The 14,021-nt window shown below is 40.9% G+C and overlaps 1 protein-coding gene across 1 annotated transcript in view; it reads left to right on the top strand.

The window, feature by feature from the left end:
- Positions 1 to 14,021, top strand: part of LOC147022136 (sodium channel protein type 4 subunit alpha B-like) — a 144,364-nt gene that overhangs the window by 115,178 nt on the left and 15,165 nt on the right. Inside the window, exons 16-19 of the mRNA XM_085892749.1 lie at positions 507 to 661; positions 3,295 to 3,468; positions 7,627 to 7,749; positions 12,322 to 12,585. Of these exons, the coding sequence (XP_085748875.1) occupies positions 507 to 661; positions 3,295 to 3,468; positions 7,627 to 7,749; positions 12,322 to 12,585 (716 nt within the window). The remainder of the gene's footprint in view (positions 1 to 506; positions 662 to 3,294; positions 3,469 to 7,626; positions 7,750 to 12,321; positions 12,586 to 14,021) is intronic.

The following is a 14,021-nucleotide window of genomic DNA, read 5'->3' as shown; positions in this document are numbered from 1 at the left end:
TCAACTGATTAAAACATCCCATAAATATGTCGCAGGGTTAAGGAGGACAGGCTGAGTGAGTAGCGGGGATAGATGAGAACTGTGTGTGGTCACTGTCAGTAAATCCCATGTTGAACATCAGTCCGACATTGGTTGGTGCCACTCTAACAAACCGCAGACGTGCCAATATGATTAAAACAGTTCATCATTGTGAAAATATACCGAGCACACCTGCAGAAAGAGTGGACTTCATATTAGGTTCGACGATGCCAGTGTTGATACACCTTTGCAGTCCTGTATTCAAAATCTGATTATGTCAAAGTGTTCTGGAAGGGGTGGTTGTTGAGAAAGATTGAACATTTATAGTGGGTTTCAATCCAACGTGTTCCAAAATCACATCACTTATTCGTTTTTGTGACCGACTGTCCAGCTGATAGGAAACTGTAGACAGTGATATCTAACTGGTATGTGAACAGAGATCAATGGGTATATTAAGAACATGTTGGTATTCTTTGCCTGATCTGCAGGTGTTCCTGGCAAATCGACTTGCAGATGTGCACCCAATGTTGACAGGTCTTCTCATGTATGGATCACCTTCCGAAAGACATGCTTTGTTGTGGTAGAGCATCAATGTTTTGAAAGCTTTATCATTCTCATGATCCTTCTCAGCAGTGGAGTGTTGGTAAGTGTTGGAGAGCATGCAAGAAGATGGTATGACCTCGAGCTGAACAACTTGTATGCCTTGCAAGAATTAATTCTATATATAACAAGATTAATTACCATGGTTCATTATTACATAATGATGTGGTTATATATTGCAAGTTAAAATTTAAAAAAGTATGGAAAAGGTTGGTATTTTGGACCAATGGCTAAATTGAAGGAGTCACGCTTTGCCAAAACAGAATGTGACATTTCATTTGATCAGCTGCACAACATACCATAAGCATATTCCAACTGGTAAAGCAAAATGGTGGTGCATTTCCTTAAATGGTCAACTAGTAAGTTTGAATCAATTTTACTGTTGTGGTTGGTTATTTTACTCTGACCCAATTTGATATAGAACATGATCTGGTGAAACAAATATACTGTATATGTGTGTATATATATATATATATATATATATATATATATATATATATATATATATATATATATATATATATATATATATATATATATACTCTCACCACTCCCAATTTCCAAGCTGTATCTCAGAGCCGGTTGGATTTTCGGAATGATATTTTGCATCAATAATGTGAATAGCACATATGTGGGGATGACTTTTTTTTAACTTTGACCTAATTTTAAGGTCATTAGCTAATTATAGACATTTTAACATTTTTCACCTTAACTTGACTAAGGATTGTCTGATCAGAACTGAATTGCCCTCCCTAGATAGCCTAGAGGAAGGTGCAGTTATGCCCCTCTGGTTTAAAGGTCAAAGTGTTCATGCCCAAGGAGTACAAACCATCTTTTGGATTTTTCTCCCTTTTTTTTGCCAATGTCCAAGCTGTATCTCGGAGCCAGCTGGGACTTTCTGCATTAAATTTTGTATCATTCATGGGAATAAGAAGCATGTGGGTTGACCTATTTTTGACCTTAACCTAATTTTAAGGTAATGACCTAATTATAGACATTTTAACATTTTTCGCCATAACTTGACTAAGGTTTGTCCAGTCGTAACACAATAGTCCTCTCATGATAGTGTTGAACAAGCTGCATTTATGCTTTACATACATCATACCCCTCTGACTTAAAGTTTAAGGTCAAATGGCAGTCTGAAAAAATAACACAGTCAATTTCAAATGGCAGTCTGACATAAAAAAAATACATTTTTTTTCATTGCTTAATTTTGTTCATGCTAAATCTCAAAGACTGCTTGGCCTTCCATTGTTATTGCATCATAATGGTGGCCTGCATTGAAGTTGTGCATCTGATATTTGATTTGTGTCCTTGACCTGCTTTTTTTTCAGACTGTGACCTAATTAATTAAAATAATACCTTTTTGATCATAACTTGAATAATTTTCCTCCGATTTTCATGATGTTGAGCTTTATGAATCGATTGTAAATGGGGACACATTTTCTTGATTTACACTCTATCCCTAAATATTGAAGGTCAAGGTCATATTTTGGACAGGTTATGACAAAACTTGGTGGACAAAACAGTTCATGTTCTGTTGAAGTTTCATGAATTTCAGTTTTGAAAATACCAGAAATCCCTAAATGTTGAGGGTCAGAACAAAATATGCCATCATTGGATCGTGGGCCAAGTGTAAGTTGCGGGTGATCACCAAGGGTAAGCCTCTCCCGGCTTACCCTTGGCAATCGCTTTGTGATTGTAGATATCCAGTTATGTATTGTTTGACGTAGTCACAGTCCAAGTCACGTTCAATTAGTTCTGTTACATACTATTGGAATGTAACTTTTAGATCTTTAGACACCTTAGACCCCTAAGACCATCAAAAGACCCTTTAGACCTTTACACACCTTAGGTCCCTTCATATCCATTTTGACCCCTTAGACCCATTTAGACTCTTCAAACACTTTAGACCCCTGCAGACACTTTAGACTTTTACACACTTTAGACCCTTTACACCCCTGACAGGCTATATACCCTTGGACGATTTTTGACCTTTTCTAGACATTTTAAGACCCTTTAGACCCCTTTAGATCTTTTAAGACACTTTAGACCCTTTAAAAATCAGAAAAAAAATCAGAAAATTGTTTTTGGTGACCTTTCTCGTGCACCATTCACGTTGCATCACAAGTTGAAATGACGAATCAAAACTGGTATCCCAAAGCGAAACTGTTGTTCGAAAGTTAAATTGAAACGAATAATCTACGGATCATTGGATGGGAAACCAGAATGAAATGCTATGAGAAATACTGAATGGAAATTGTGAAAGCAAAGCTATGGGGAGTATAGAGAGAGGGGGCAGAATGGGGCTGAAGAAGCCATGTGGAGAGGGATGCTTGCCTGGAGGTCATCGGTTGGCATGGAAAGAACTTTGGTGATCTTCGGTCGAGCGGTAGGGTCAAACAGTGCCGAAATCCATTTCCCAGCTAAGCTTCCATAATTTCCCCTTCGCTCCCAAGCAGTACTTTGGGGGTACAACGAGTATGGATTGGAAATCTGAGCTGGTGGAATGGATCGAGGTTGCCATGGATAATGGCACCACCCACTGCAACATCTGCTCACTGAATTTTTATGCGGAATTCCAATTTCTACCAATACACACTCCATCTTTCGATAACAATAGGATACATCTTGAGTGGATTGTGCTGTGATATTATTTATTTATTTTTTTTGCAGGCCTGCGAGGATGTTTACATTGAAACACGAAAGGTTTTGAAAACTTTACTTGTGAAAGCAGACATCTTCTTCACATACATTTTCCTGCTTGAGATGCTTCTCAAGCTCATAGCTTATGGGTTTCAGAAGTACTTCAAAAGCTTCTGGTGCTGCCTTGACTTGTTCATCGTGGTGGTCAGTCCACACATTGTGCAAAGGCACTTCATGATAAAATAGAGCACATTTTCATTTCACTTATTTTGCTTTTTTTGTTGAGGCTTTACTGCAAAGAAAAGTCTTTTCGCAACCCACGTACATCAACTTAACCTTGTACATTCATTTACTGTCCTTACTGGGTGTTTTTTTTTTTCTTATATTGGTTAAACTTGGGTAATATAAATGATGCATTATTTTAATGACATCATTTCCCTGCCTATCTCATGTTGCCTTGAGGCATTTAAAAAATTCAACCACAAAGTGGGCACTGATCACATCACATGTAGACGAGACCAAGTGAGAAAGGCCGATGACCTCCTTCTTGATGTACTTCCTCCTGTTTTTCTATTGAAGATGTTGTCGCAAACTTGTAATTCTCCTGACAATGAAGAACTTAAATGATGCTGTATGTAGACTGGGAGCTCCTGACCAACTTATTATAGAGACATCTTCAACAACATGATGCTGGATGCAAGTTGCTATAACTTTTTGTGATAGACTCTGGCCTAAAATGGCCAAAAACGTTCTCAGATCTTGATGCTGGGTAGATATTAGATATAATAGATTGGGAGTTGCCCACTCCCCAAAATAAAACAAAAGCCTGGGGAGCAAAAATCATCACCACATGTTTATCACCTCCAAATGAAGAACCCCTCTGTGAGTTTAATAAATCTCTTTCTCTCTGCAAGATCAAGGCTCTTAGAAGAGCAAAGTAATGGAGAGAGAGAGAGAGAGAGAGAGAGAGAGAGACAGAGACAGAGACAGAGACAGAGACAGAGACAGAGACAGAGACAGAGACAGAGACAGAGACAGAGACAGAGACAGAGACAGAGACAGAGAGAGACAGAGAGAGACAGAGAGAGACAGAAAATATGAACTGACAGTTGAGGGAACAGTGGAGCAACTCTTAATAGCTATTGTGTGCAGCCTATGGCTGCTGGTTGCATAATTTCTGGGGAATGTGCCACTGATGCAGTGTCTTCTATTACTAGTACCCATTTCACCGACCTCAGAAGGATGACAGGCTGAATCAACCCCACCTGATGTTAATTCAAAGGAAAAACAAGGGCTTGAACTCAAGACCCTAAGATCTTAAGCCAGCCACCTTAACCGTTAAGCCAACATCAGGCTTAACTCATATTATAGTCATAATGAGCAATCAAATGAATTAACAGGAAAAGAAGAGAGAAAGTAAGGGAGGAAACATTACAAACTGAAAGTAAGATAATTGGGTTTTGTAGGATTAATGGGAGTAATAAATATTGAGAGTAAGGATGAGGGATGACAGGAGATGGCAGTGCACCACCTGCTTGAAGCCTTGGAGGGAAGAATGCACTGCCTGACACAGCCTTTGGAAGGTGTGCCCACATATGGGAGAAGCTAGGAACAAAAAAGTTGAGGCGTGCAGTCAGCCTGTTTTTTGGAAGTTTTACTGGAAAGGTGTTTCTGGAAGGATGTGTGCATCCTGGAGTTTCTAGGGAGGGTCAGAGGATAGACAGCAGAGGTAGCTGAACTGGAGGAGAGGCGGCAAACAACACAGAGGTCTGTCTCGTATATGAGAGCAAGGGTTGGCCTCAAAAGCCAGACTCCAACTGGGCATCCTCCATCATGCAAAGTCCTTCCTGGCACACCTGAGCTCCTACCCAGCAACAAGTCTTCCATTGACAACTTGATGGAGTACTGCTCTCCCCTCTGGGCTGGCTCCCTTGCCTCACATCCTGCTCAGCTTGACGCCATGGAAAAGAAGGCTTTCAAGATTAAAGGAATCTCTTGCGATGAAGCTGAGTCTATGAGCCTATCACTTCGCCATTTCCAACTGGTCACTGGTTTCTGTTTTCTTCCACCTTATTTCTGATCTTGCACAATCTTCCCTCTCCATACTCTGTCTCACCCAAGCATCTGCAGGACATATGCGGCTCACCAACATCCCGCTCCAAGTGAAACTGCCTAAATCCAGAACCACTGCTCGCCTCCACTCGTGTATTCCTCTCTTTTCCTGCCTGTAGAACCACCTTCCACATCCTCTTCGATCTCATTCTTCCCTCCCAGTTTTCAAGACAGCTGTTCACCACCATCTCAGATCATCCCCCATCCAAAGCCATGATCTTTGCTCCACCCGTTAAACCACCCCACCCCTCCCAAAATGTTGCTTATGCATCCATTTTGTCCACCCCTTGTGTTCTCCCCTAACCCTCATCATTACCTGCAGGCTGCATCCCTCGTTTGTCCGTCTACCTTCTCCTTTCACCTTTCTATTAGCATTTTCCCTTTCTCCTCATGTTCCCTTTGTGATGTCATGTCCCTGATCTGTTCTGTGCCCTCGCTCTTCCACGAGCGGAGGCCATAAATAAAAAACAAAAAGTGACCTAATGCTTCGGCTTCATCGTGGTGGATTGCAATAACGTTGAGAACTTTAAATTACAGACAATCATGTTTATAATCACAAATATGTTGTTTTATTAAATACAAGCTTCTCATTGGTGGAAGTTTCCCATATACTGTATGTAGAGGTGTGTGTGTGTGTGTGTGTGTGTGTGTGTGTGTGTGTGTGTGTGTGTGTGTGTGTGTGTGTGTGTGTGTGTGTGTGTGTGTGTGTGTGTGTGTGTGTGTGAGCGCGCGCGCTATTAGGTTCAGCGTATTGCAATTATACATTGTTAGAAAGGTGCAGGACAGACACCATTAATTCTTACTCAGCCTGATTCAACCGATTTTGTGCCAAACAGGGATGAGCAGAGTTCGCGTCAGGTGACGTTTCGTTCATGGTCCACAAAGTTCCTCAGGCCAATACTCTATCTCCGGCATGCAGCGCCATTTCATATCTTATCCGCAGCTGATATCTGGCCACTGCTAAAACCTATAACTTTTCGGACTGTCAGGATAGAGCTGCACCACCATCATCATCATCATTGGGTGTTGCTGTGTCTTAAATCATTACTCGCATGATCTAGTGTTGTATGGATGTACATGAGCTGTTATGGGAATATTTCCTGCTAACACACTTGCAGGGAGCACCGTCCTGCTGCCCCCATCCTTTCCAAGTTCCCTGGGTGGTGTTCTGGTCGAGTGTGCTTTGTGTGTGAGAAATCGCTGGTTTTGAGCGAGTGTACATGCTGCTGTGGGTGGTGCCTGAATTGTGTGGTGAAAGAGGTAAAATCACGTGTTGCATGGTAAACTTTTATGACATTGCAGTATATGTGCCATGTCAGGGTTGTCTGCTCACCACACCATCCCGTTTTCCACATCTATTAGCTTATTGTATGCACATATATATATATATATATATATATATATATATATATATATATATATATATATATATATTCCCAAACATTGATGGGCAATAACCATTATGCTTTTGCATTCTACTGGAAAGAGACTAATCGTACTGAGAGGGTGTCATAGTACAATGTGGGATTCGTATGGTACAGTCGGTAAAACCCTAGTGTACGTGGGTGGGGTGAAAGTCTGTTGGGGTGGCACTGACAAAGACAGGCCTGAGTCTCTGGGAGCCATTAGTCAGAACTTCACACATAGTTGGTCTGAGTGTGATGGCCGCGTGTTTGCTGGAGAATGCCAGCCTATACACGATCCTTCTCAGACAACCCAGAAGTCCTTTTTCTGGCCGCAATGCTCGCTGGGGGAGGGTCAGAGTTGTGGGGCAAGGTGGGGGAACCATTACACTTGTAAAACATAACTCCACAACCACATGCTACCACAACTACCTTACTCCCATGGAACTGAGTACAGTATATCATTGAATGTGCAGCACGTCATCGTTTCTGTCTTTCGTCTGAGACACAATGAGAGCGTTCATGGTCTGCATAAAGTCTCAGCATTCACTACGAATCTATGGGTGTTTATTTATGAACAGGAGACAGCAAGATGAAATTGGGTTGCATATTACCCGTTTTATTGCATTTCGTGTAATTATTGTTTTTGTCGCTGATATTTATATATTTGATTACATCCATGGAGTAGAAAAGCTGTGTTTGAGATGCATAGATTGCGTGTATTCATGTGTGTGTGTGTGTGTGTGTGTGTGTGTGTGTGTGTGTGTGTGTGTGTGTGTGTGTGTGTGTGTGTGTGTGTGTGTGTGTGTGTGTGTGTGTGTGTGTGTGCGTGCGTGCCTGTGCACAGATTTCTGTCACCTCGCTGGTTGCCCACTGGCTTGGAAAAGACAAACTCAGTGCCATAAAGAACTTGCGCACTTTGCGAGCGATTCGCCCACTTCGAGCACTCTCCCGTTTTGAGGGCATGAGGGTATATGATCATATGTTGACACATTGTGTTGGCTCATTTGATTTCTTCTTCTTTATTTTTTGTACTTTGTGCAATATGACATTTCCTTTTATCGATGCGTTCTAATTTGTGGAAAGAGGGGGTTTGGGGTGAGGGTGGGGGGGGGGGAGTTAAGCACTCCGTTTGTCTGTCTTTTCACAAACGTCAGTTTATGATCGAGGAACAACTTAATTTCATTTGAATGTTATATTTTGAACATGAATTGGAAGATGAATCAGAACATGAACGTGCAGTTTAACAGTACTTTACTCTGGATTTGTCCCGATCTCGCGTATGCAGAGGAGTGAGATAATTATTTTATTCTGTCCATGTCTGGCAGTTCAACAAATTGAAAATCATTCCAAACAGGAAATTTGCTGTTTTTAAGGTTGTCGTAAAAGACACAAACAGGCGCGAAGAACGAATGTAACGGGTTAAATAAGGTGCTGTAAAAGACGCTGCATCAATAGCGGTAAGAAATTTTTTTCAACAACCTTTAAAAATCTACATTTTATTTCCATTTAATTATATCCCTGACCACTGCAGAACACAAATCGCCTATTGCCACTTTCAAAAACCTTTCGTTTAGCAATACTTTGACAAAATATTCTTTCCTTTTACGTCGTCTCGACCAATCAAATTTTCCGCTCGCAGACCTCACCCATGTCATTTTTCTCAACACTGCATGGGGTAAGGTGTTTTATGAACTCTATTTATATTCGGGCTGATTGTAGTTTGACTCTCTTTCTCTTTTCTGCCTACTCCTTTCCACCCAGTTGTTAGTATTGTAACATTCGCGTGACTTCAACAACAATGGTCGTGTCGCCGGTGGAGATGTGACGAGAAGATCTACACATCTACCACATGAATTTGGTGCAAATTGGCATTCAGGAACACACGACGGTGGCAAATCTGCCGACAGATGTAGCCAAGTGGAGCTTTGTAGACAATCCGCCATGAGTCGCGCTTTATGCGTGAACCTGAATTGTTTGTTCAATGGGTTAATATACCAATACTGCTCAATGTGCTGCGGAGCACAGTCCGGATGACCACACAATGTTTCATCAACAAGGAAGGATTTAGTAACAATGAGGAAGGAAGTGGGAAGGGGCAGGGAGGAAGAAGAACACAGCAGCCATTTTCCCAGAGATGGCTGAACGGATCTTTGTCAAACTTTCAGAGATTCATTAGTGAGTTTTTAGGGAGTGTTTTAGGTCAAAAAAATTTTTTTTTTGAAAAATAAAGTTGGATTGTTTTTTTTCATCGCTCTATCGTGCCGAAGCCTTTGTACCTATGTGAAAGGTAATGTTAAATGATCCTGACCCCATTCCTTGGTAGGTGTACAGAGGTGTTCTAGACCATCACAAAAAAAAAATTGATTTCTTTAAAATGCCAACAGGATTAGAACAGCACAGGGCAATGCTGGGTACCCCTGCTAGTTCTAAATAAATTATTCCCATGTACCCCATGCCCACAATGGCTTACACAAATAATCACTGAACCCGTTCACTCAGAGAGAATGAGACAGAGAAGAAGACAAGACAAAAAGAGACCTGCTCCACACTGCAATGCCTGTGCAGGTCGTGTCAGTCCCATCAACGTGATGTGGTCTGGTGTGGGGCCTGCCCTTGCAGAGGCCTGTGTGCCCACACCAACCACGTTCCCAGCACCATGAATCCAAATAACTCTCCAGTGCAGTGTGCCACCAACCAACCATGAACACAGCATGAACAGCCAAACAACCACCAACCATGGGAACAGCAAGCTCAGTCAGAAGCATCGTATGTATGTGGTGTATGCACTTTTATTGTCCTGAGAGGATCCAGTGGACCATCCTTAGTATGTGCCCATTGGTCTTTTGCCCAATAGATGGTGACTTATGCCATGTGCCCATTGATTGGTTGGCGAGTGAAATTCCATACCATTGATAGGTGTTGCTTGATGGCCTTGTCTTCCAGGTCTTTTGATGGCCCTAAGAAGACAGATGGTGTTTCATGGGCTTGGCCCAATGGTTGGTTAGCATGGAAACTCCACCCCTCTGTCTAACGATGATCAATGGCATTGTTTACTGTTCGTTGGGTGAACTTTAGTCCACTTTGCCATTTGGTCACGAGCTGCACTGATGGGCTGCTTGGAATGGAAAATACATGAAGACAAATGTACAACAGGGGGCACTGCATCAGTAACACTGCTATGCTTTCAAAAATTAATCAATAAGTCGCCAAATGTTGCACACAAACAAACGAATAAGACTTGCGGTATTTTTTGGCCTATAAGTCGATGTGGAGTACAAGTCAAATTGGCTAATTCCGCCATTTTTCTTTCCTCGTTCACAGATAAGTTGATTTGGAGTGAAAGATGAAGCGAGATCAACTCCAGTTACGAGCAAAACATTCAGTCAGAATCATAGAAGTGTTAATTCCTCCCTGATGCATCACTGCCGACAATACTTCCAGGGTCATAAATATGAATGAGATGTTTTGTGCACATTATTTGAATTATTTTGTGGGAAAACCTTTTGGAGCAATTTGGAATGTCAGTAGTTTTTCAACATATTTGTTGGCATATGGAGGTGCAGCATTTAAAACAAGCTACAGAATCATAATCGGCACTGGCTCATAACACATTACATTTCGTCGCAGTTCGCCACTGATGAATAAAAATTAACACCTGACACATTGTAATACAAGCACTCAATGTTTGTCCAGCCAGCTTTACAGCCGTGATCAGCCTTCTTGGTGATAACCGCGCAGCCGTTCAATGGCTCGATCAGAGATTTTGCCAAACGACTCACCTCGAAGCCCGATCAGGGTAAGGGGAGTACCGTATCGCTCTGGGATTCCATTATATTTGCCGTCCCAGCATACAAATTATTCGAGCAGTTGGTTCGAGACCCGAAGGCCTGCATCTTCCTCCCTGGAACCCCTCCACTCCACATCTGCACCTCTCCTATCCTGACGAGCAATTTTGAAGCTACATTTTGGTGAATACCCCTGTAACTTTTCATTTAATTGTCCATTTGTGTCCTTTATTGATTTCTTTAATCTTTCTCTCAAATATATAGTTGCGTGAGGTTAAGTTATGTTAGGGTGACAGAAAATGTTCCCGAAAAACGCATCGCCCCCTCGCCCCCCACCCATTATAATACTACGTTCATGGAACTATCTCGTCTGCTTAACGGCATTTTGCTTAGCATCACACTTTCTCAGAACACTCTTCCACGAGTCTCGACTATGTATGTGTCTGAGAATGTATAACTATATATACATGTATGACTGTATTCAAAAAAATACCGCATCCACCACATTGTGGAAACTTGCTGTCGTGTGTTTTAAATAAACTAGCACATGCCCGTACATACGTGGCCGTACGTGCAAAAAAACAAACAAACAAAAAAAAACTTTCAAACCGTGTGCCAGAAACAACAACCATACAGGCCGTTCCTTCGCTCTCGCGTGGCCATACGTGCGTGGCCGTACGTGCAAACCAAAATATATATATATATATATATATATATATATATATATATATATATATATATATATATATATATATATATATACAACTTTCAAACAACTACACAGGCCGTTCCTTCGCTCTCGTAAACGACGATTGGATTGGGGCATTGTGTTTATCTATAAATGCGCATAAGAAATCGAGAAATTTTTAGAATACACGAAGTCATCACTATCTGGAAGTCCGTACGTTGTAACCCGTAATGGGCAATGCGGCTGAGGATCTCTTCCCCATCGGCCACGCCCACGCAGCAACGTGTCTTGTCATTGGTTTGGTAAATAAATGGCTATAACTTGGGAAGCACTTGTGCGATTAATATAAAACCTTGAAAAGGCACATCCTCAGGTCCCCAGCAATATACCTGGCAAGTTTCAATTAGATCGGACCAGAGGTTGTCGAGAAACAGCGGTCACACACGCACACACACACACACACACACACACACACACACACACACACACACACACACACACACACACACACACACACACACACACACACACACACATTACTGGAATTATAGATAGATGATTATTCAATTAATTACAGTAAATATCACACTTTTCCCAAAAAAAACCTCATTTATGCAATTAAACGTCTTAAAACCATAGATAAGTCGATTTTGAGTACAAGTCACGGCCCGGACTAATGGGGGAGAGTCGATTTTGAGTACAAGTCACGGCCCGGACTAATGGGGGAAAAAGTATTGCCTTATCCACCGAAAAATACAGTAACGTGCACAGAAAAAAATATTTATCACTGCTATTGTCATCATGTGTTTAGATGTGAATGCCAAACAGGACAGCGATTGATCAAAGGACACCAACTTGTACTTACAGTCGCTCATACCGCAAACCTCAATCTTGATTCTTTTCTACAAGATATGGAACAACCTTCTACTCTTATCCCATCATCTGCTCTTCCAAACCTCCTTCTCCCGCACCTGTGTTTAAATAGATGGTCCCTAATTCTATCTGAATGCTTGTGTGTATAAAAATTGACTATGAGTTTCAGTCAAATTGTTTTCCTTCTGTGCAGGTGGTTGTAAATGCACTGGTGGGTGCCATTCCTTCCATTGCCAACGTGCTGCTCGTCTGCCTCATCTTTTGGCTTGTGTTCAGCATCGTCGGTGTGAACTTTTTCAAAGGACGTTTTCATAAATGTGTTGATGAAAAGCACGTCCCCTTTGACATCTCCATCATCAAAAACAAAATGGAATGCAATCGCAGCGGCTATAAATGGATCAATGCACCTGTCCACTTTGACAACGTTTTATACGGTTACCTGGCTCTCCTGCAAGTGGTAAGTTGACCGAATACTGGACAACGAATCTCCAAACAAAGTGTTCAGTATCTGAAAAGATTACTATTACTATGTCCGGTGGTTTTGTATCCTCTGATTTATCCTTTGTCCTCAAAACTCAAACTTTCCTCTTCCTTTATATTCATTAAGTTACTTTTATCCAAATTGATTCCATCTGCATCTCTATTATTTCCATAATTATATCACTATCTTTGTCATGTTTTATTAATGTTCACCCAAAACCTTTTAATTCCTCTCCACCAGACCAAGGCTCATGGAAGAGCAAGATACATATATATATATATATATATATATATATATATATATATATATATATATATATATATATATATATATATATGTGTGTATAGTAATTCGGCATGTATGTTTGTATGTGTTTTAACTCATATTCACTCCTAACTGCTGGATGGAATGAGTTGAAATTGGTGGTTATACTTGGGGTGTGTCTGGGAAAATTTTAGGTACTAAAATAAATATGTAGTCCTCGAGGTTCAGGAGGGGGGAGATGACACAAATTCTCTATGTGTTGATCGTGTCGTGTCTCTCCCAGTGGGAAAGTGTATGACAACTCCCAGCCATCCACAGTATTATAATAGTATCTCTGTATGAAAACATTAAATAATTGAAAACTACTTGGCCAATTCACTTACGTGCTCTGTAATTTCATGCACTCCTAAACCGCTGAACAAAACAAGTTGAAATGTGGTAGATGTACTGTGTACACTCAGAGTGCTGGAAACGTTCTTCTAAGTTGCGATGGCTGCCTCCAACTTGGGTTTTACTTTTATGTTAAAGTGGGGAATTGTCATAAGAAATGGTTTTATTTATCATACCTGCTAATGCACTCCTGCACCACTGGACAGAATAACTTGAAAACTGGATTTTATTGCTAAAAAATAAATCAAACTTCCAGAAGTTGTACAAATCATTCTAAAATATACCATTTCTCTGTGTTATAGTCATCGCAGATATGGGAGGAATGTGTCGAAACGTACTCATCCATTTGTTTGTAGGAAGAAATGCGTTGAAAGTTAGTGGATGTACTCGGGGTGTGCACAGGAATGCTGTCCTCAGATGGGATGGCCACATCCAACTTAAAGTCACCCTTCCTTGCCACTCGCACAGTGAGCTGGTGTTTCTAGTTCAATTAATTATCTTATCCCAATCTGCTTCTTTCTTTTCCAACTTCTTAAATGATCCTGGTTTTTCTCAGGCAGAGCGATCAATTTTACATTTGTAAAAAGAGCACCTGCTCTGTGGTACACAAAGCTATCCATTTTCCTTTGCTTATTCCCCTCTTAATAGGAAACACTACAAGGTCTTATAAAACCTTAAAAGCTACATTTTAACTCTAAAAAAATTGATAACTTCCATACTCATCTAATCTGTTAGAGATATAATATTGCTAATTTGTC

Source organism: Eptatretus burgeri, chromosome 8 (assembly GCF_056783735.1).
Source record: "Eptatretus burgeri isolate ZD-2024b chromosome 8, Ebu_testis_v1, whole genome shotgun sequence".
In the NCBI taxonomy this organism is placed as follows: Eukaryota; Metazoa; Chordata; class Myxini; order Myxiniformes; family Myxinidae; genus Eptatretus; species Eptatretus burgeri.
The sequence above is the reverse complement of the archived record's forward strand: the minus strand, read 5'-3'. Positions and strand labels throughout refer to the sequence as shown.